This window comes from Vombatus ursinus, unplaced genomic scaffold, assembly GCF_900497805.2.
Source record: "Vombatus ursinus unplaced genomic scaffold, bare-nosed wombat genome assembly UNPS02004573.1, whole genome shotgun sequence".
Taxonomy (NCBI): domain Eukaryota; kingdom Metazoa; phylum Chordata; class Mammalia; order Diprotodontia; family Vombatidae; genus Vombatus; species Vombatus ursinus.
The window spans coordinates 1,915,700-1,940,304 of record NW_020944351.1 but is presented as its reverse complement, the minus strand read 5'-3'; the positions used below and the strand labels follow the sequence as shown (position 1 = coordinate 1,940,304).

The window sequence follows — 24,605 nt, the reverse complement described above, 5'->3', positions numbered from 1 at the left end:
ACATACCATCATGCTCCCTGGAACACCTAGATCAGGATCTTATACATAAGAGGGAGTCAATAGATATTTGTCGATGACAATAATTAAGAGGGCTACAGAGGTTTCAAAGTGGAGTTTCAAAGTTTCAAAGTGAATTTTAAAGCAGAGGAAATGGGTTGCACACTTCCTAGCTGTGTGGGCAAGTCCTTTCAACCTTCCAAGATTCAGTTTTCTCATCTGGGAAATGGGGATAATTATCCTTGCTCTCTTTGCCTCACAGAGTTATTTAAAAGATAGTAAAATCATTAAAAGACAACCAAAATGAAAGTGTGGTACAATAGGAAGAGTATTGAACTTGGCATCTCAGAATGCCAATATTGGGGATCACAGGACTGATGAGGAATCTGAGGGGACAAGAAGCAGCAAGCCAACTTGTTCGAGGTTATGCTGCTCCCAAATAGCAGGGCCAGGACACCAGGTCCTCTCGCTCCAAGTCCAGGGGTCTTTGTATTATATACTGCAGTTTTTTTTCCAGAGTAAAATCAATATACTTTGTCAGATGCGTTTTATGGTATTTTCGGAGACCTCCCAACTCAGCACAAAGACATAAACTGGGTTGCTAAGGCTGCTCCTATAAAACCATTGTTCTTATGATGCTATTTGCAATACTGAGTCAAGCCATCCCTAGGCAGGGTGCCCCCTCAGTCTCCAGTCTGAACAATTTTGCTAGGAAAGCATCTCTAAGGGGCTATCACCTGAGAGGAGATTTATGATTATTTGTTATTCCCAATCCCTCACCTAGCTAGTGGTCAATGATGACGGCAACTGAGACAATACAGAACATCTTTTAATGGAGTTGGTCATGCCATGGCAAGGACAGCGCCTTCAGAATTTTCTTTATGAACACACTGGGACTCCAGAGGAAATTGTGGGGGAGGAAGTCGAGTTGGAAGCCTGAAAACTTGATAAATAGAGATGTGTAGAAAGAAATGTTCCTGCTGTTGGGTACACTTTCTTCTTCAATGTTCCCAATCTTGTTCACCTCCTTTTCAAACTAACCAGTCACTGAACAAGGCTATCTCCACATCTGCCACTGGCCATCTGCCACCACACTTGGGATCAAGGCTTTTCTTTTGTTGTTTTTAACCCCAAAGAGTCTTCTATGAAAAACAATGTTACATATCACCGAGCTGGAAATGACCAGGAGAGATTATAGGATCCTAGACCTCGAGCTGCAAGAGACCTTAAAGAGGAAACTGAGGCCAAAAGAGGTAAAATTACTTTTCCAAGGCCACAGAGTAATATCGCCTGCCCTCAAGTAGATAAGATCTTTTGACAACATTATAACACAGAAAAGATGCGATATTTCAAGTACATCTTTTTTGGGTAGGGGTTCAGAATCACAAATCATTTCCCCCATAATAATCCTGAAAGGAAGGTAGTACAAGTCATATCCTTAATTTACAGATGTGGAAACTGAGAGTATGACTTACCCAAGGTTTCCAGATCTAAGATCTAAAAGCTCATTTCCTTCAAAGACCTCTTTTGTGCAGGTGCCAAGGGAATGGTCTAGTGGAAAAAACACTCTTGACTTGGGGTCAGGAGAACTGGGTTCAAATCCCAGCTCAGGTATTCACTAACTGTTGACCATAAGCTTAATTTCTCTTAATTTCTCTGAGCCTCTATTTTTTTTCATTTCATTTGTTTTATGGACCTGGACGAGGTGGTACAGTGGTAAGAACATTGGATTTAGAGTTATAAGGGCTGGGTTCAAATCCTATTTCTGCTCATTCCTTCTTGTGAAACTTCATGCAAGTCATCTGACCTCTCTGAGCCTCTGTTTCTTCATTTGTGTGTACCTAAGACTACAAAAAATCTCTGATCAACACATAAGAATGGTCCAGGCTGGGTGGGGGCAGATGGTGGCCTCACCCTTACCTTTTAGGAAATTTTTTGAGAAAACAGCTCTGTGATATTAGGTTGTAATAATAGAGGAATGAAGCCAAGGTGAGAGTGCTGCTGTCCTCTGCCAGAGTGGTTGTGCTCTACTATTGGGTTAAAAAGAATCCACTTCCCAATAGAAGTTGGGAGAGGGGTGGGGCTATCCAGGAATTCACACAGGCCGTCTCCTAGGCCTGAAATACACCCAATGACACCTCTGCTATGAAGCACCCCTTGGTATGAAGTGAGCACCTATTGTAAGTAGATGCACCCTACTAGGTGCTGGAACATGGTGAGAGGGTGGAATAGTACATGGCGCAACATCAGTACATCTAGTTGACCATGAGACTTGAAGAAAAGCTTAAATTCAAATAAGTTGGCCACTGTCTGACTTGGTTGGACATTTTATAGCTTCCTCCCAATGGTCAAACCATGGAGTCAAGATCCAGTAAAAGGGAATGCTACCAACATTTACTGATGAAATAAATAAGTACTTCAATATCTCAATCTGTCCTCAGTAACTGTAACAGCTCTTTCCCCCCTTGCATTATTTTTATCCATGTACAGGTTGTACCCCCTAACAGGATCCTTGAAGCTCCTTGAAGGCAAGGACTGTTTCATTTTCATATTTGTATCCTGTGGACCTAGCAAAATGTCTTATATGAAGTAGCAGCTTAGTAAGCACAGGGTGAACTGAAGAGGCAAGGGAATAAAGTGAAAATTGGTCTGGACTTCAAGTAGAGATTTACTTATTAACTCTATAACCTCAGGAAGTCACAAGTTCTTGGGGTCTCTGTTTTCTCATATGTAGAGTGGGAAGAATAAAACTTGCACTACCTCCCTCACAGGATTTTGTGAGGAAAGCACTTTGTGGACTTGAAAGCATTAGAGAAATGTGATCTACTATAAGCTGCTCCAGCTGTGAAAGGTACCATTTTCCTGTTTCAAAATGGTTCTCACTACGCAATGAGAAAACAAAACTATCACTCTTTGCAGATGATATGATGGTATACATAGAGAACTCTAGAGAATCAACTAAAAAACTAGTTGAAACAATTAACAACTTTAGCAAAGTTGCAAGGTATAAACTAAATTCACATAAATCATCAGCATTTCTATATACTACCAACAAAGCTCAGCAGGAATAGAGAAATTCCATTTACAATAACTGTAGACAATGTGAAATACTTGGCAGTCTACCTGATAGACACACATAGGAAATATATGAATACAATTACAAAACATTCTTTACACAAATAAAGACAGATCTAAACAACTAGAGAAATATTAATTGCTCATGGGTAGGCCGAGCCAATATAATAAAAATGACAATTTTATCTAAATTACTTTACTTATTCAGTGCTGTACCAAACTACCAAAGAATTATTGTGTAGATCTAGAAAAAATAATAATTCATTTGAAAGAACAAAAGATTAAGAACATCAAGAAAATCAATGAAAAGAAAATGTGAAGGAGGGCAGCCTAATGGTACAAGATTTCAAACTATACTGCAGAGTGGTAATCATCAAAACAATCTGGTACTGGCTAAGAAACTGAATAGCAGGTCATTGGAATAGATTAGGTACACAATACACAGTGGCAAATGACCATAGTAATCTAGTGTTTGATAAACCAAAGATCCAAGCTGTTAAGGCAAGACCTTGCCATTTTTCAAAAAATGCTGGGAAAACTGGAAAGCAATTTGGCAGACACTAGGCAGAGACTGACATCTCATACTGTATACCAAGATAAGCTCGAAATAGGTACATGATTTAGACATAAAGAGTGATATCATAAGTAAATTAGGGGAGCATGGAAAATTTTACCTGTCAGATCTATGGATAAGAGAAGAGTTTATGACCGAACAAGAGATAGAGGATCAGGGGAAGTATAATAGATAATTTTGATTACATGAAATTAAAAAGGTTTTGCACAAACAAAACCAATGCAGCAAAAATTAGAAGGAAGCTGAGAAATAATTTTATAGCAAATTTCATAAAGGCCTGATTTCTCAAACATATAGGAAGTTGAGTCAAATTTATAAAAAATATGATCCACTCCCCATTAATAAATGGTCAAAGGATAGGAACAGGTAATTTTCAGAAGAAGACATCAAAGCTATCTACAGTCATATGAAAATATGCTCTAAATCACGATTAGAGAAGTGCAAATTAAAACAACTCTGAGGTACCACGTCACATCTATCAGATTGGATAACATAAAAGAAAATGATAAATGCCAAAGGGAATGTAGAAAGGCAGAGACACTAATGCACTGTTGGTGCAGCTGTGAATTGATCCAACAATTGTGGAGAATAATTTGGAACTATGCCCAAAGAGCTATAAGGCTGTACATACCCTTTGACCCAGCAATACCACTACTTGGTCTGTATCCCAAAGATATCAAAGAAAAAGGAATAGGACCTATATGTACAAAAATAATTATAACAACTCATTTTGTGGGTGCCAAGAATTGAAAATTGAGGGGATGCCCATCAATTGGGGAATGATTAAATAAGTTACAATATGTGATTGTGATGGATTATTGTGCTATAATAAATGATGAGCAGGATGATTAAGAAAAATCTGGGAAAACCTGTATGAATTGATGCAGAGTGAAGTGAACAGTATGTATCAGGAGATCATTATACATACTACCAGCAATACTGTAATGATGGTCAACTGTGCGAGACTTAGCTACTCTGATCAATACAATGACCCAAAACAATTCCACACTCATGACAAAAAATGCTATCCACCTCCAGAAAGATAACTAATGAACTCGGAGTGCAAATTGAAGTATAATTTTTTAAACTTTATTTTTCTTGCTTTTTAGCAATACAGCTAACATGAAAAAATTTCACATGTAAAATTGATATATTGCTTGCCTTCTCAATGGGAAACTCAATGGGAGCTGGAGGGAGGGAGAGAATTTGGACCTCAAACTTTTAAAATATTATTAAAAATAAATAAATGATACTTTAAAAAGGGATTCTCACTGAATCTCATGCCTCCAGCTGGAATAGATCCTTAGATAGTCTTCTTCATTTTACAGAGGAGAAAGTTGAGGCCCAGCGAAGTCAAGTGCCTGACCCCTAGTTACACAGCTAACAAGAGACACAGGTAGGATTAGAGCTCACAGCTCCTGACGCAATATCATATTTCCACTAGTATAACACATTGTTGTTTTATTTTTTTAGCCTAAAAAAAACCAAAAACATCTGAAAAACTCAGGTGTTTACCACTTCTTAAGAAAGAAACGTCAGAAACAAAGTCCCAATCAGAGACCTGAATATTTCTAACACCTAACAATATTTCTAAAGCTTGGCTAATGTAAAACATAAATGGTTTTTTCTGGAACTCAATGACTATCAGACAAGGTACTGCAAGAGGTGGTACTAAGCATTTTCAAATATCCAGAGTAAAAAGAAGGCCTGGCCCTTTTCCAAAGCACCTGGCCTTTTACAGCATATCTCTATTGTGAGGGTCTCATCTCCACAAGGCTGGTTACCAGGAGCTGGATTGCTTTGGTTCCCAGTGACTGATGAAACTGTTAGAGTAAAGGCATGGATGGGGTCATGATCTATTCAGTGGAGGGAGGACACACTGGGGGAGGAAATCCTTGAAATGTCAGACTCTATTATTAAGTATATCTTACTCATAATGGTATCACAGTTTTGTATACATAGTAATTCAAGATGAAATGTTTATGTTTTTAAAAATAAAAATCCTATTTTCTACAAAAAGCATAAGGTAATGGGGCTTTAACCTAGCTTGCTTTCTTCTTTCTATACTCAGAGAAAGCCTAGCTGGGTGGCCCACATATATGACCCTATACAAAGCACCATGAAGGGAAGAAAATAGCATTTGGTCCCAAGGAGCTAAATTTGTAATGATCATTGCTAACATTAACAGAGCGTCTTAAAGTTTGCAAAGCACGTTATACACAGCTTCTCACAAGAATCTTGTGAGCTAAGTGCCATTAGTGTCCCCATTTTAGAGATGAGGAAACTAACGTCCCTAAGTTCATAATTATTTAGTGACTTGAACAGGGTCACACAGCTAGTGTGTGGAAGAGGCAGGATTAGAACCAAGCTCTCCTGACTCCAAACCTGAAGCACAAGTATGCCCCATAGATCAGCATTAGCCCTCTGGAGGCTGCTTCCTCATGTTTTACTAAAGGACGAGCACTGGATTTGGAGGCTGGGGACTTAGGTTTGAGTCACCCTTCTACCACTTGCCAGCTGTGTGTCTTTAAGCAAATCACGTCTCCTTCTCCCCCTTCCCCCACTTCCCCCCTCCCTCTGAGTGCTGTTCTGTGAAAAATGTGAGAGCTAATGTGAGCAAAATACTTTGTCCCCATAAAGCAATTGACCCTAAACCCCCATCAGCTATGATTACCCAGCATCATTTGTATTTCTATAAAATTGAAGGAAAAAAAAATCCACACACACCCCACCCATATCCACAACGCAGAAATATATTTATGTTGACAAATTGATTCCTGTGCCTAAAATCAAAGTCTTCTTCAGCTAGACTTCATGGGCATTTATAATAAAAATAATTTACAGTGTAGGCTTGAGGTACACACACACACACACACACACACACACACACAGGTTTGTCTAATAGCTGTACAAGAATACCCAAACCTGCTTTTAATTTTTTCTTCTTTGCTTTGAAAATCAGAGAGCACATTAACTTCGAGCAGTGTTGGGGCTGCATATTTTATGAGGTTTACTTGTGCCATGTATCTTTGATGGGCTCTATTTGTGGCAGAAAGTACAAACACACTGATTACAATCACCCTTCCTACATTTAGGAGCAAAATTAATTATCTGCAAAAAGCAGCAGGGCTAGATAGACTCTCTGTCAGGAAATGATAATAGACAGCACCCAGATAGAACGGCTGCATTTTCAATGGGAATGGAGAAATAAAAATATATTAATTTTTTTTCAGAATTGCTTGCATGTGGAAAAAAGGCAAATGCACTTCCTCCTTCCAGATGAATGTGCCCCCCTCCTTGGATCATTCACTTTCCAAAGGAACCTTTTATATTTCATTTTTTTGTGTTTTTAATGCCTTTTGCTTTCAGATCACAGTCCTTCCCAGACATATTCTATCCACCTACCCAGCCAGTGCATCTTCCCCCCCTTAGAAACGATTAAGCAAAACCAGTCAACACAGCAATCACTTACAATGATGTATGCAACATCCTGCACCCATAGCCTTTCATTTCTCCAAGGAAAGGAGTGAGATACATGTCTGGATTAGAGCACTGGGACTGGAGTCAGGGAGACTTGAGTCTAAATCTAGCCTCAGACAATTAGTAGCTGTGTGACCCTGGACAAGTCATTTAACCTCTGCCTCAGTTTCCTCATCTGCAAAATGGGGATAATAACAGTATCTACATCCCAACGGTTGCTGTGAGGATCAAATGTGATAATACTTCTAAAGTGCTTATCACAGTACCTGGCACATCATGAATGCTATATAAGTGTTGGCCATTATTATGACTGTGATTATGAATTATTATTATTCTCCAGGTCCAAGATTATTCTAATTAGAGAGTAATTGGCTCCCTTTTAGTGTTCTCTTCATTTGCATTATTGCAGTCATTGTATATATTGTTTTCCTGGTTTGTTCTAAGGGACCTTTTCCAAGAACATCACACAATTTGCGCTCGACTGAAACAATGGACAACTTTTGTACCTTACTCCCATCAGGGAAATGAATATATCGCAAAGTATAGTTCAGTGTTCTGAACCTCAAGAGTGCTCAGAAAATAGTAGCTGATGATAATGATGAAAATTATGCTTATTCTTCCAAGGCTGATGTAAGTCTGGAAGAAATATTCCTCTTGACCCATTTACAAATCAATGTGAAACTCCTTAAGAGAAAAAGTACAAACCCTGCTATGAAGAAATCACAGTAGATTTCTTGTTTTCAAATTTGTTTCAAAATTTGTTTTCAAATGTACCTGCTGTAGAATGATGCAGCAGAAACCACACTGGATTTGGAGCAATGAATCCTGGGTTCAAACCCTGGCTCCACCACTGACCACCTCAATGGCCTTAGGCAATTCACAGTACATGGATGGGCCACATTTGTAAAGGGTAAAAGACTGGGCTTGCTGACTTCCAAGATCCCTTCCAGCTCTAAAACTATATATAATCCAATGATCCATACATGTACACTTCAGTGCTTCAAAAGAGCTGTAGCTTCATCCATGTATATGATCAAACAATGGACATCACAAGCCTTCCACCTAGGAGACAGTCTGTGAGTTTCCACGACCAAAAGACAACCATCATCTGATGGCCAATCTTCTGGTTATGGGGCTCTCCACACTTATTTAGGACTTGCACTCAAAAGCATTCTGTTTGAGTCCTTGAAATTAGAACCAGAAAGGCTCACAGAAATCTCCTAGTCCAACCTTCTCTGCAAAGGAAGAAACTGAAGCCCAGAAAGGGCCTTAGGTAAGTCACTTCTACAGAAGGTGGAAGATCAGGGATCTGAACCCAGGTCTTTTAACTAATAGTTTCCACATTACACCACAACTTGCAGGATCTGCAACAACTTTATGCTTCTTTGGCAAAGCCTTGAAAGTCCAGGGTCACATTCCTGTCACATTAAAGGACTATATTTAGCTATTCAGGATTCTAATACCCTTTGACCCAGCAATAGCACTTCTAGGGCTGTTTCCCAAAGAGATCATAAAAATGGGAAAAAGACCCACATGTACAAAAATATTTATAGCAGCTCTTCTTGTGGTGGCAAAGAATTGGAAATTGAGGGGATGCCCATAGATTGGGGAATGACTGAACAAGCTGTGGTATATGAATGTAATAGAATACTATTGTGCTATAAGAAATGATGAGCAGGCAGACTTCAGAAAAACCTGGAAAGACTTGTATGGAGTGATGCTGAGTGAAGTGAGCAGAACCAGGAGAACATTGTACACAGTAACAGCCATATTGTGTGATGACTGACTTTGATAGACCTAAATTTTCTGAACAATACAAGGATCTAAGACAACTCCAAAATACTCATAATGGAAAATGCTATCCATATCCAGAGAAAGAACTATGGAGTCTGAATGCAGATCACAGCACACCATTTGCTCTCTTTCTTTTCTGTTTTGTTTTGTTTTGTTTCTTCTTTCTCATGGTTCCTCCCATTCATTCTAATTCTTCTTTACAACATGACTAAAGTGAAAATATGTTTAATAGGAATGTATATGTACAGCCTATATCAGATTGCATGCCGTTTTGGGGAGGTAGGAGGGGAGCAAGGTGGAGAAAATTTAAAACTCAAAAACTTATGGAAGTGAATGTTGAAAATTAAAAATAAATTAATTTAAATTTTTTAAAAAGAGGATTTCAAGAAATAGTCCACAACAAAACTATTATTTTTTTGGCCAGAAGCCACTACAGGCTGTTGACTGTTCCAGCACACCTGTTGAGGTTGCATGAATGGATGATATAGCAATATCCCAAATTTCAAAAATTCTTCTGGAAATTATCATTAATGTGATATAGGTCACAGGGCCCTTTGACTATGACATATCCAGTGCTCTCAAGCACTTTCAACGATTAGACTGATAGGACCTCATGGTCCAGGCATTCCAAGTTCCCTTAATCCCTATCCATGGGATAAAAGTACAATCGTCCTCCAGTTGATGCATCCTCATTTTGCAAGATGCTTTTCTCAACTGCTGTCATCTTAACCAGAAGATCACTCCCAGATTGCCATTTAACTTTTATTTTGCCAGAATCCTTGAGGGGCAAAGTTATCTTGGGACTCACCCTGAATTTTTCAACCAGGTGGTGTCCTATTTTTTATCAACCAAGACAAATTCTTCCTCTTTTTCTTCCTCCCTCAGGAGATTGACCCCAAAATCTGAAAGGTGTCATCTATTTTCATTACCCTAAGAATATGAAAGACATTATACAAAAAGCTATTTCTGCCCTTGGGTTGTTTTGAGACAAGTACTATATAAATATGAGCTCTTATTAAAAATCTATAGAACTACTATGCATATACCCCAAGGAGGTCAGTGGCAGACAAAATGGTCCCATATAGAAGGAAATATTTACAGCAGTTTTTTTTTGTGTTGGCAAAAGGCTGGAAACAAAGCAGTTGCCCAGTGATGGGGGAATGGCTGAACAAATTGTGTTTTATGAATACAATAGAATATTATTGTGCTGTAAGAAATTATAAAACATGAGAAATTCAAGAAAAAATGGGGAGACTTGTATGAACTGATGTAGAACCAGGACAACAGTATCTACAGTGATTACAATAACATAAATGAAAATAACAGTGAAAGACAACAGAATTCCAATCAATTACAATGTTGTTTCCAAATGACTGACACTGCATTCCATCTCCTTTCTCTCTGATAAGAAATGTAAACTCTAAAAAAAATGTAAACTCTAAGTACAAAATGTGACATGTTTTTTCAGTTAAAATTGGTATAGTGGACAGTTCTATTTAACTTGTTTTCCCCCTTAAGGGAAGATGCTGTGAGGGGGAGGTATTGTTAGGAAGCAATTATGTGAAATCAAAATGAATAAAAAAACAGGATTTTTCAAAATCCATATTTATATAGTACTTTACATTAGACACCATCTAGTCCACACACCTTATTGTGCAGATGAGGAAACTGAAGCCAGAGAGGTGAAGTGCATTGCCCAAGGTCAAACAGGTAGTTAGTGATAGTGCCAGGTTTCAAAACTCAGGTCCTATGACATAAAGATTAGCAACAAATGTTTGCTGAATAAATGGATAAATGATAGCACTTTGGTGATTACAAAGCACTTCCCTTATAAGTGCCTAGTGATATAGGTAGTCTAAGCATTATCCTCACTTGACAGGGCAGGAAACTGAGCTGAGCTAAGTGTTCCTTGCCAGTGGTTTCACATCTAATAGGTAAGATCTAGGATTCAAACCCAGGTCTTCTTATTGCAAGTTCAGGCTCTTTCCACCACATCATCCTGTCTCTAAATAAGAAACAAGGGTGCCAATAACTTCACACTAACAAGTATGTCCTTTAAAACCTAGATGATAATAGGGACTGATCTGAAAAACCAGCCATCTACTGGTTCTGGCAACAGAAAGACTTCCTTATGATAACCTAATTGTACAAAGAAAATGTTATTGATCTACTCTAAGTAGGACATGGGCTCTGAGTTTTTTTTCCAGGAGTAGAGATGAGTTTGCATCACACCATCTATGTAAACCCCCATTGTGACCAAGGGCACACACGTCCAACAGCTGGGCAGGGATAGGAGTTCCATTTTTGGATATGGAATAGATGCTGCATTTTGTTTTTTCCCCTATATGGAACTAATTGACCTGGAGAAGAAGACCACTCTCATTGACATTAGTGTGATAGAGCACTGGGGGGAAAGAGAGAAGAAAATAAAGAGCCTACTATGTAGTGTCTACTACATGCCAGGCACTGTACTAAGTGCCTTATAATTATTATCTCACATGATCCTCACAACAACCCTGGGAGGTAGGCACTATTATTATCCCCATTTTTCAGATGGGGAAACTGAGATAAATAGAAGTTAAGTGACTTGCCCAAGGTCACACAGCTACTAAAGGTCAAACTTGATTTAAGCTCAGGTCTTCCTGATTCCAGACTTGGCACCCTATCCACTATACCACGTAGGTGCCTCAGATAGACATGGGATCTAGAATCAGAGAATTTGGGGTTGAGTATTACTTGTGTGATACCAGACAAGTCCCTCTACCTCTGGATCTCAATTTCTTCTTCCACAAAATTATAGAGCTGCACTGTTGGTCATATATGCCAAATCAAGTATTTGTTATGCAGTAACCATTTGCCAAGTACTGTGCTAAATAAACACTGGCAATAAAAATACAAGCAAAAAGAAAAACAATCCCTTCCCTCCTGGAGCTTAATCTCTAATGGGAGAAAGACAATACAGAAAAGGGAGCTGAGAAGTGTGTGGGGGTGAGGGTGGGGAAGGGGGAGGGGGACGGTGGCCAAGTCCAGCTGAGCAAAGAGAGGAACACAGGTTTGGCTAGCCTGGGCCATTCCTCAAAACAGACATTCTGGGAAGAACTCTCCAACGGGAGAAGGGCACTGCAGAGGGGGATATATGTTCCAGGGTTAGAAGGCAGCAGTTAAAGCATGGTGCCCAACTCCTAATAGTCAGAAGCAGAGCCCAGAAACCAATGATCCAAGGAGGTCAAAGAGTCAACAAAGTGCCCATATACACCAAAATATTCAAAGCAGTACTTTTTGTGGTAGCAAAAACAAAAACAAAACCTGGAAATCAAGTCGGTGCCCATCAAGTGGGGAATGTATTAACAGATTGTAGTATGTTAAGATAATGGAACATTAACAAAAGCAAATGAGATAGTATATGTTTAAAAAAAAAATACTCCAACAAAGGCACTTAGCTCAGTGCTGGGCACATAGAAGGCATTACACAAATGTTTATTCCATTCCCCCTTCCCCTACTACTGTGCTGTAAGAAGTAACAAATATGAATAACTCAGAGGATCTTGGGGAAACATGAATCAATGCAGAGTGAAGTCAACAACAACAGTACCCAATACATGCAATGACAACTACTACAACAACAACAACAACAACAACAGCAGCAGCAACAATGCCAAGAGCAGGTTGAGCACTGTCTAAATGTAATGACCAATATTGGTCCTGAAGAAAGGTCAAGAAACACACCTCCCTCCCACCATTTGTCAGAGAGATGGGGGGGGGGGGGCTATGAGTACAGAATGTTGCATACTCTTTCAGGTTTGGTCACTGCGTTGATTTTTTTTGGCTTACACAAGGGGAGGAGCATATCTAGAAATGACTAATATCAAAACAAATTTCTTGTTCTTCAGTCGTTTCAGTTGTGTCTGACTCTTGATGACCCCATTTGGGGTTTTCTTGGCAAAGAAACTGCAGGGGTTCGCCATTTCCTTCTCTAGCTCATTTTACACATGAGGAAACTGAGGCAAACAGGGTAAAGGGACTTGCCCAGGGTCACCCAGCTAATAAGTGTCTGAGGCCCAATTTGAACTCAGGAAGATGAGTCTTCCTGACTCGAGGCCTGGCTCTCTATCCAGTGTAGCACCAACTAGCTGTCCCCAAAAACAAAACCAAACAAAATAAACAAACCCTGAAAATATTAATTAAAAATAAAATAAAATGATAGGGCTGAAAAGTACACCAAGATCCTTGGGGAGCTCTAAGATCCCCTTCTAGTTCTGAAATTCTATGCTCTCATATGCTACCTGGCTCACGCTACAATTTGAGAGACAGTCTGTCAAGGAATAGATTGCTGCATTTGGAATCTCAAAGATCTAGCTTCATATCTTCCTTCTCGCATTTACCAGTGGCTGGGTCACCATGGGCAAATCCTCTAACCTCTCCGAGCCTCAGTTTCCTCATTTGTAAAATGGGGATAATTATATCACATACCTTACAAGGTTATTGTGGGGGGTCAAATGAGATATATGAGGAGTGCTTTACAAACTATAACATGCCATAGAAAGGTGAGTTGCTATAATGTTGGGGTGGTGATGGCTCTTATTTCTGTAGGGTTTACAAAGTACTTTCCCCACCATGATCCTTCCTTATCCCCTCATTCTCATCTCACAGATAAGGCTACACAATGAACCTTGGAGGTCAGCAGGACAGTGGTTATTAATGCCATTTCCTAAATTAGGAGACTGAGGCTCAGAGTTTAAATCAGTGGTGTCAAAATCAAATAGAAACAGGGGTCACTACGTAAGGATGCCTGCAGCTACATATTGACTTAATTTTAAAATGTAATATTATTTGTGTTTTATTGTATTTTTATTTATTTTGTTAACGGTTTCCCAATTACATTTTAATCTGGTTCTGGCTTCACTCGAGAGTAGCTCTCAGCTGCATGTTTGACACTTCTGGTTTAAGTGATCTCCCCAAGGTTACACAGCTGGTGATGATCAGACCAAAGGTCTGAACCCATCTCTTCCTGCTGTCAATCCATTGCTTTTCCCATCACCCGCAGAGCTTTACTCCCAGAATCCTGTCACCAAGGTGATGATTGCGCATCTCGAGTTAACACACATCAATTTTTACTACATATGTGGCTTCTCCTGCCTTCGGAACAAACAGACATGGCTAAAATGGAAAGGCTCCTTTTTCCTTCTGTGTTCTGTGATGCTCCTCTGCCTGAATGCACCAAGAAAGGATATGAGGAGGAGGAAAGAAAGGGAGGGCTGAGAAGCAGTGGCAGAGGTTGCAATTCTAAGCAACATTCAATGACGCAAATAACAAGCCAAAGTAATGAGACTGTGGGGGAGGAAGCCCCGATGCAGAGATGAATCAGTAGAGTATACAAATGAAAGTGGAAAAATACAAGTGCAAACAAGCAGATGAGGAGCTATGAGTAATTACCTTGAGGGGGGAGAGGAAAATAGGGGCTAAATCAGAGAGGAAAAGCATAGAAAGCTTCAGGAAACTTCCTAGGGAGACACACACACACACACACACACACACACACACACACACACACACACAAAACCAGTTTAATCCAGCAAATGAACTCTACATGAAACATTCAGCGTCTATACTGCAGGTGTGTGTGTGTATGTGTGTGTGTGTTAATGATGCTTATCATCATTTTCAGAACTGAAAACTGCTTTCCTTTTAAAAATAAGCCTGTGGCACTCAGCAATTTGGGTGGGACATTGGTGAGAGAAATATATTTCTTGGACAAGGTATATTTCTGTGTTGGCTTCCAGGTATACTATATGGAATTTAATATGTGAGGATCCAGTTAATAGGTAGGGTTTCATCAAAAGACCCTCCTTCAATCATCTCTTGGGGGAAAAGAAATTTATTCTAGTTCTAGAATGCAGATGGATAGTCAAAGCAGATCCATTTACAACAGTATCATTGGGACAGTGTCGGGCTTCTCATTATAAATCTCCTCCAGAAAAACACTATCCTACTTGAATTTGTTTGCTCTGGGCTCAAGTCTGACATTAAAGAGTCTCAGAAGTTTAAAAAATAGGTTTTAAGCAAAATCCATTGTCCATTGGGGGGGGGTGAATTTGTTTTGTTTTAGAACAATGAAAGACTTGGTTTAGCAGGGTCTAGGACAAAGGATGTTTGTTGGGTTGGAAGTCAGGAGACTGGCTTTTAATCTTAACTCCATCACCAATTTGCTGTGTGATCTCAAGCAAATCACCTCACATTTTTTGAGCCTTAGCATCCTACTCTGTAACATGCTGATAAGATAACTTACTTTCACTGCCTACAGGGCTGTTGTGGGGAGGGTATCTTGTAACAAAATTGTGCAACAAATGCTATGGACATAGGAGTTACTACTACTGTTATTAGTATTATCTATGATTATAGCAACTAGGTAGTGCACAGGATAGAGCTACAGGCCTGGAGTCAGGAAGACTCATCTTCCTGAGTTCAAATATGGCCTCAGACACTTCCTAGCTGTGTGACTCTGGGCAAGTCACTTAACTCTGTTTGCCTCAGTTTCCTCATGTGTAAAATGAGCTGGAGAAGGAAATAACAAACCATTCCAGTATCTTTGCCAAGAAAACCCCAAATGGAGTTCACAGAGAGTCAGACAGGATTGAAAAATAACTAAACAACAAATGATTATAGCAATACTACTAATAAATATGATGGTTGGACTAAATGATCACTGAGCCTTATAGCCTGGACATTCTGTGGTTTTCTTACCAGCCTTTATGTTGTGTCTAAGCAATCCAAGAGAAGTAGCATAACTGAAAGAGCAAGGAAGACCTGGATTCAAGTTCTGTCTCTAACAGATAGGGGCTCTGCGACCCTGGGTAAGTCACTAAATTCTCAGTGTACTGGGAAGTTCTCTCAGTTTTAAAGAAATTACCAACTTGCCCTGTTAGAGGAAGTTTCTCCACCTGGGAGTTCCTTATAGAAATGAAATCACCATGTCCAGTCCTTCTGTCCGCATAGGGAATCATACCCTTACATGTGGGTGCTCTGCCCAAAGGAATACAAATTTTGGTCACTTAAACCTCACAAGATATCCTAGGGTTTAGGGGCTAGATTTTTTTCTCTTCCCTACTTATTTATTCTTTTAAAAAACACTAGGATAATTAACTCTTTTGTCCCATGTAGTTTCATTTATGGTTTCTTGAAATAGAGCTCTATAAAACCAAGCTTTGATAAAACCCTTTGGGATTCAAATAGAGCTAATTCACTATGCCTTAAACCCAAATCATGCTGGCTCTCACCAATTGGCCAATAATAGGTCCCAGCCGAAACCTCACTTGGTCATTGTTTAAGTTTTGATGGCTCAGAGTGAGGGTAAATAGCAATTGTTTGTTTTGGCCAGAAACACTGAGGGTCTTCCTCATCCAGATTGATTTTTTTTTTGAGTCGGCAAACTAGGCCATCTTTTGCCTCATTTCTTACCTAGCCTTAAATCCCTAAATCACTGAATGGGTGTTACCTCAGACAAACTGAGACCTGGGAAAGACCTTAGCTTTAAAAGGCCAATGTTTCCCCAGTGCTTCTGGGGCCATCTCCAGTTGTCCTGACCTATGTCTTGACACTGGACCCAGATGACTCTAGAGGACAGAGTGAGGCTAGTGACTTAGCACAGCTCTGCCTCACATAAATCCAATTAACTTGCAAGTCAAGACATCATCCTCCTAATGTCATTAGTCCTCTTCAAGAACTAAGGAGGAACAACAATAACACCTGATGTTATAGTTTGTGGATTGAAAAATCATCCCATTCAAAACTATCTGGCAATCAAAGGCAAGCCACTTCCTCCTTCTAGGTCTTAGTAAAATGAGGCAGCTTGATAAAGTGATATCTAAGGCCCTTTATGGTTATAAAATCTTATAATTTTACATAGTATAATTACAATTACTACTCCTCGTTCTAGAGTGCCTAATAATGCCTGAAGCACTTTCCTTACAACCACCCTGTGAGTCTGGTCAAATAAACATTATTTCTCCCATTTTGAAGAGAAAACCAAGGTTCAAAAGGGATACATGACTTGGCCATGTAGTAAATGGCATAGCTAGGACTTAAGCAAACATCAGGAATCCAAGGTCAGGGCTCTGTACAGTTACTTTTACAAAAACGTGACTGCTGGATTCACTCAGAAGAACAAAAGTCCCTCATAACAGGATTGGATAAGATGATTGATTCATAGCACTAGAGGTAGAAGGGACCACGTTTCATTTCATGGATGAGGAAATCGAGGCAGAGAGGTGACATGACTTGCCCAGGGTCACTCAGCTAATAAGTGTCTAAGGGTGACATCTGAACCTAGGTCTAACTGACTCCATATCCAGTGCACTGTCAATGATAACATGTTGTAGTCTGAAGATACACCCATCATGTTGTTTTAGACAATCAGGTATTGTTCCTAGGAGGCTAGGGGTCTCCTAGGGCTAGGTGGCAGTCAGACACCTGCAAAGTCTCTGGAATGGTCATTTTCAAACTGCCCACTGGTCTTACCTACAGGTGATCTTTGCCTAGGACTGACAGACAGAATTGTACTTTTTCTCAGAAATGGAAAATGAAGGAGTTAAGGGCAGGGCTGCCTGTGTTTGTGCCTGGGGCATCCTGTGGGTCTGATAACCTGCATGCAGCTAAGTGGTCTGTGCCCACCCTCACTCCTCCTATTTCCCCAGAAATGTCAGCCTGTCCTCTGCACCCAGGCCCCTCTGAGACACATGCTGAGAACTGGACAGGCCATGCTTTGTGAATGATTGCTTTCTGCCATTTGATATAAAAGTCACTGGTTATAAAAGCAAGAATGCATTTATTTTACATATAACACAATATAAAACCCCAGAAAAACCACTTCAACAAAATTCTCTATGGCATTCAAAAATCCTAGTCTTAGGGGGAGTAAGGAAGAGCTTCCATGGGTTCTAGTTACCAGCAAGTGACACCCTGTTGCCTTGGAAAACAAAAATTCCTCTCCTGTCTGGGTCTTATTGGTCTCTGTTCTAAAAGGAGAGAACTGGACATGATAAGGTCCCTTACTGCTAAAATTCCACTACTTTAAATTTTCTTTAAATTTCTTATTACTTAAATATGAGTAATTCAGAGGCCTGGGAGACATATGAACTACAAAACAAAAAAGAACCAGGAAAAAACATATAGAATGACTACAACAAGGTAAATAGAAAGAACATGAACAACAACAAAATTTAAAAACTAAACACTATGTAATTCTATGGATCAAGCTTGCCTCTGGAAAAGAGAGGTCAAAATGTACGTCCCTCCTTTTCTTGCAGAGGTGGGAGGATACGGTGATAGAATATTGAATATATTGGTTGGCTCAGTTGATATGTTGGTTATTTTTCCTGAGGTGTTTTCCTCCTCCCCCTTTAATTTTTTATTCTTTGTTACAAGGGATGGCGCTCTCTTATGTTTGGGGTGGGGGGACGTTACATTTGGAAATTAAAGTGATATAAAAATAAAATATATTGATAATTGTTCATCTAATAGTTGAGCCAAAATTTTCACTTAATTCTTTTACTATCTCTTTTAAAAGCATTGGTGGGATGGAAGGAGTAGAGGCAAGTGTTGGAACTAGGTCCGTTGGTGGCCAGACACATCTCCCAAATATTCTTACATAGAATATCTATTTTAGTCTTCTTCTTAAATTCAATGAAGATTAATCACCTACTTTGTATAAGGCCTTTTACTAAGTGTTGGGATACACAGAAGTGAAAAAAAAAACAATATCCCTTGCCTTCAGGTGGCTTACAGGATAGCCACTGAATGGCTTTGAGTTTTCGGGGGTTTCTGGTTCTGATTTCGGTTTTTTAGGGAAAAACAGGCAGCATGGGATGGTGAAAATAGCACTTGATTTGGAGTCAGAATATCTGAGTATGAATCCCGGCTACTGGACCCTGGACAAATAATTTCCCATTTCTGAGCCTTAGTCCTCATCTGAAATTGAGGTCAATCACACTTGCACCACCTACCTCCTGGGCTGTTCAAGAAGTGCTTTGCAAACCCCAAAGAGCTTGAGAAATGTGAGTCCATGACTTTCATTTTTCTCATGTCTACTGAAAGGTGTCTATACATTAGTTCTCTCATTCAGGTCCCGAATTATAAGGCAATAAGGGACATGATTTGCTACTGAAGAATGAGACTGGCACAGAGGATCTTTCCATTCATTGTACAATAAAAGATTTTCTTAGCATACATGCCCAGCCAATTCAAGTCACTCCTTAGTGGCCATTGGGCTACCATTGTCTCCCTGAAAGCCCTCCACACCCAGAGTTGTTGTGGCCAAAGTAATTCTGGTAGTGATGAATCAGAGCACCCCCAAGCCTAAGGGTTGGAAGGGGCCTCTGAGTCACCTAGAGCGATTGGGCCGCAGTGAAAATCCCCTAGAGGTTGCAAGCTCCCTTGATGGAGAGAGCCTCTCCACCAATGAAATCATGAATCTCTGGCACAGATTTATTTAGTGCACTATCACACCCAGGCTTCCCAGTGGTAACTTTAGTTTGGGGCAGTAGCTTTGAATATCAACAAAAGTTTACTAAGCACCTCTAAGGAGAGGATCCAGTTGTCTCTAGAGAACACACTTTCAGATGACAATACTACACAGGAGAAAATGCTAAGTGTACCAGAGAGCTCCAAAACAAAGAATTCTGTAAGGTCTGAGGGTGAATGAAGGTTGGTGCTGACAGAGGAATCATGGAAATGATTTCATCGCATAGGTGATGTATGAATTAGACTTTAGAAAATGGGTAAGAATTAGGAGAGAGGGAGGGAAGGGGAGAGGGAGAAGGAGAGAGAGAAAGAGAGTGAGTAAGAGAGGGAGAGAGGGAAGAAGAGGGAGAGAGAGGGAGGGAGAAGGAGAAGGAAGGGGGAGAGAGAGGGAGGGAGGAAGAGAGAGAAAAAGAGAGAGAAGAAGAGAAAGAAGGAGAAAAGGAAGGAGAGGGGGAAGGAGAAGGGAGGATTTCAGACATAGGACACATAGTTAACCTGGAGAAAAGGAGGTGGGAGAGCACTACTGGCACCCCAGGAACAGGAGGCCTCTGTTAGGCCAGGGCCCAAAGTACATGGAGGGAATACAAGGTAGGTCTGGAGAGAGTAGGGTGGAAAAATCTTCAAGGTGAAAGAGGTCCTTGAATGCCAGACTAAAGAATCTGCATTTTACTCAGAAGGCAACAGGGAGCCACTGAATATTTTTGAGCAGAGGAGTGCAGATATATGCTAGAAGATTGCTATGAAAGATGTATCAGAGAGGCAAACAGTGAGATTGTCTTGTAAAATTATAAGTAATTATGGATAATATACTGGGGAAAAGATTAGAATGAGAAGAATTAGTAATAACTAAGCTAAAGGAATGCCAGGCTAACCTCATACAGCTGGCTTAAAAATGGTTTTTGCCATCTGCTCTGTGCAAATGTTCTCTAAGGGAGGCTAACCCCTTCCTATATGCACACTTCTGGCTTCAAAATCAGGAAGACTGGGCAGCAGAGTGTCAAAGGATGTTTTATCTGTCACCAGCAAGGTCACCCTATAACTCACCAGATCACCTTATCATTAATGGGTCAGCCAGATTTCATCACTAAAAGTTTATTAAGTACTCACTGTGGTGGTGAGCTTTCCTCCATTCTTCTGGACATACAGCACAGAGTCTCGGATCAGGGTAAAGAGACTAAGTAGGACGTGTTCCATGTCATAGATCCTATGCATCCCTTTAACAAGCTCCTCCAGAGAGCTGATGTATTCTCTCCAATATTTGTCTATCTCGACAACACTAGCCAGGCATCCTTGCATTACTGCACTGCAGTGGCCCGCACAAGGCTTGGCCATCGTCAGTCCCTGACAGTAAGAACAGTACCACATTTTTAGGAGCATCCGGCCACAGTCCTTGCTGAATTTTAAGTGGTCAGTTGTGTTGATCACTTCAATTCCCAGATTCAGGGCCTGGAGAAAGACTCGAGTTGTCTGCAGTGACTTGGACACCTGGGTCATGATGATCTTCGGATAGTGGCCAAAGACTTGGAGGTCCCGCCTTGCCCCACGGAGGCACTCAGCCATTTCCAAGGAGACCTCTGGGAAACCAGGGTTAATCAGATGTGAGTAGATCACAGGAAACAAACTGTCAAAGAACTCATGGACCATATCATTGACATGGATGTCAGAGCCAAGTATGTAGAGGGAGACATCTGTGAAAAATTCACCCACAAATTTGAAAGCTTGGGGGGCCATGCTGGAGTACTGGTTTCTAAACATGGTGTTGGTATAATTCTTGGCATGCCGGATGACAATCTCAAAGGCTTCTGCAAAACAAATAAAACCCACAAATCCAGATGAGAAAATCTGAGGTGCAAATTAATTAGAAATGTCTCTATTTGTATGGTGATTAAGGCACAATTTGCTTTAAAATCATTGACTCATATCCAACTCTGGCTTTGTCTATACTCCTGGATTTGTTTGCTCCTAGGAAGCAACATTACTCATGGGACAGGAAGGCCAAAAATCTGACTTACCCATAAATTCTTAAACATACAAATTACATTTCACATGACAACAACCCAGGGTTCCAGGTAACATTTTAGCTTTTGTGACAATATTGATTAAAAACAGATTAAATGAGAAGTTATGGCTCTCCTATTGATTTATTTGCTTAAATAGGAATTCTATTTCCAGACTTTTCATTTTTAGCCAGAGATAAATACTTGACCACAAACTAACGCCATATAATCTCATGAAGCAGTTTAAGCCTGTGAAGCCCTAGAGGAAAATCGAGCTCTGACCCAGGCATGAGCGCTATCAAGAATTTAATCATTCCTTGTAGATTTTCTCCAGATAGCTTTTGAGTGAACTGACAGATTCGATTGTCAGTACTAGAAATGGAATTTATCCATGAAAGGGAAGCTGCTGGAAAGCAAATCCATGCACCTATCTGTTCATCTTGGTAGTGGGTATCAAGAATTTAGGGGAGATTTCAAAGGGTACCTCGAGTATTTTCAGGCTGAACAGCTAGAAGGATAACTAAGCTTCTTTGGGGCACTCAGTTTCCACAATGCTGGGGAACGTGGCTTCTCTATGGAGACCACTGTTCATGATTACATCTGCTGCTGCTACCACTTGCCATAAGGACCAATTAGTGCCATTGGCTGGAGATAGATAGAGAGTGGTTTCACTAACTTATTTCCCCCAAACTGTCTGACAGACACTAGACACAAATTATTTTCCTTTAAAGACCCAAATTTACATTCCCTTAAAAAAAAAAGGAAAATATTTGGAGAAGAAACAAGTGTGTGTGTGTGTGTGTGTGTGTGTGTGTGTGTGTGTATGTGTGTGTATCAGGGGAGGGTGGAAGAGCAAACCAACCAATTGTCCAATTGCCTAAGTCATTTACATTCGACTCAGTCCTTTCTTTCATTAGCTCACTTCCACAGTGCAAAGGTCCATGACAGATGTGCTTCAGACAATCCCAATTCATGAGCCTTGAAAAATCAGATGACTTCCCCTTGTGTCTCGCCTAGAAAGCAGTGTTCCAACAGCTTCTTGGGCTCACTTAGCCCAATAGCCCTGTTACTGAAAACACAAGGGCCACTCCAGTTTACTTTCACCATCTGGCCCAGATTCTCTCCTCCCCCTCCCCCAAGGTTGTAAAACACTGTCCCTGTATTCCTGGGCTTACTATATTCTCCACAAGTTATGAAGATGGCAAGGAAAGTCAGCTAGGCTTCCAACACTAATTTAGAATGGTCAGCTTCTTCTGGGAAACAGGGGTGGGGGACACAGCACATAAGATCAGGAGACAGGGATTGAATCCATCTACAACACTTAATAATAGTTCACAAGTTCACCCCCTCTGAGCTTCAGTTTTATCTCCTGTAAAATGGGGATATTCACATTGACCTGTCTTGAAGGATTGTTAGAAGAAGAGTGCTTTGTAAATCTTAAGGCATTAATGAAATGAAAGCTGTTAACTATTTACAAAGTGCTGTCAAGGTATTCTGGAGAGCATTAATCTACTTCGAGATTTGGATTTTTCCATTCCATACCTATTTTTGACTCCACCAAATCTGGAATTGTTAGATCTTTGAATCAGAAGGAATCAGGTTCCTATGCTCTCTGACCTGACAGGTATGACCAAGAGATCAGGAGGGGGTACCAAAGATGAAGCTTAATAACCTGGCACACAAGATAGTTTGAGAAAGACAGCACAGAGGTGCAAAGAGAAAAGCAACCTGGAACAGGAGACACATTCAAAAAAGCAATACTCTGTCATGAAGAGATCTCACCTGACTTTCTCTTTCTCTGCTTTAGGAACAGCCAGCTCTGCAGGCAATAGCAAAGTGGGCCAACCTCTGACATCAACCCAGAGGGTCTGGCTCTTTTTGCTTTTATCTGCTGCCTTCAGAAGGTTCAGAGGGAGGGAGAAGCTGGTGCAGTCCTCAGGACTATAGCCTACAGCTGCGGCCTTATGGCCATGTGCAGAGTTCACTCAGGTGCCTTGACTTGGCTTTCTTACAGTGGTAACATGAGAGGCCTTAAAAGTCTTCTAGATCCACAAAACAGAACATCTCCAAATAAGAAAATCCCCAAGGGAAAAAAAAAACCAACAGCTTAGTATACTAGATAGGAAACTGGAAGTGGAGTCTAGAAAACCTAAGTTGGAATCCCACCTTACCCTCTGTGTTTACTTTTCTTTAAAATGAAGATAATAACAACACCTACCTCACAGGGTCATTTATAAAGATCAAATGAAATAAAATGGTGTAAAGTACTTTGCTAAATGTAAAACACAATACATATATATATATGTGTGTGTGTGTGTGCATATATATGTATGTGTGTGTGCCATATAAAGTATATATGTATATATATGCTTTGTAATTGTATACATTATGTGTATATATGTTAACTATAAGGTACTATACTTATATATTTTTTTAAATTGGATATAAGATTATTTTAATAAAATATTTTTAAATTTTAGTTATTCTTTAATTACAAAAGATTAAATGGTCTACATATATTTTACAAAAATACAATCTACTTAAAAAAAATTCTACCTGTATTTCCAATTATTTTTCAAATAAAAAAGATCTCACTTCAAAATTATGAAAATTTAGCATTCTTCTAATAAAACAAAAAGTAGTTGTAGTTTTTACTAATTAAATGTAAATGTTGAATTATGAGGATTGTGATTTGCAAGTTTGCATTTTGTGCACATTCAACTACAGTATGAATTATAATAATGTGATATTTATGATTTTGATTTTTTCAATTAATTCTTTAAAATAAATTTTAACCTTGATGCTTAAACCTGCCCTAAAATTTCTGGCATACCCTGTATAAATGTTAGCTATTATTACTATTGTTTTTTTAAATGTGGTTTGAAAAAAGCAGTAACATTCAATGTACACAACAGCAATGCTTCTGAAAAGCAGTCTATGAAGCTAAAATTCCAACCTGCACTCCTTTATTTTTCCTGCTGAAACAAATTCACTAGATGTTTATTAAATAGATACAATATAGTTTTATTGAGAGGCAGCTAGAAAATGGTGTAATATGGAGATTCATGGTTTCATGCTTTTTTATTATCTGCTGTGTGTGTGGAAATGCCCTTTTCCAGTGTTTAAGTTCAAGATTAACACATTAAATTAGAGAGACAGACAGAGAGACAGAG

At 39.7% G+C, this 24,605-nt stretch overlaps 1 protein-coding gene across 1 annotated transcript in view; it reads right to left on the bottom strand.

Annotated features, from left to right (window-relative positions):
- The window catches only part of GPC3 (glypican 3), a 686,351-nt gene that overhangs the window by 352,823 nt on the left and 308,923 nt on the right, over positions 1-24,605 (bottom strand). The window contains 1 exon segment of the mRNA XM_027837815.1: positions 20,543-21,237. Within this exon segment, the coding sequence (XP_027693616.1) occupies positions 20,543-21,237 (695 nt within the window).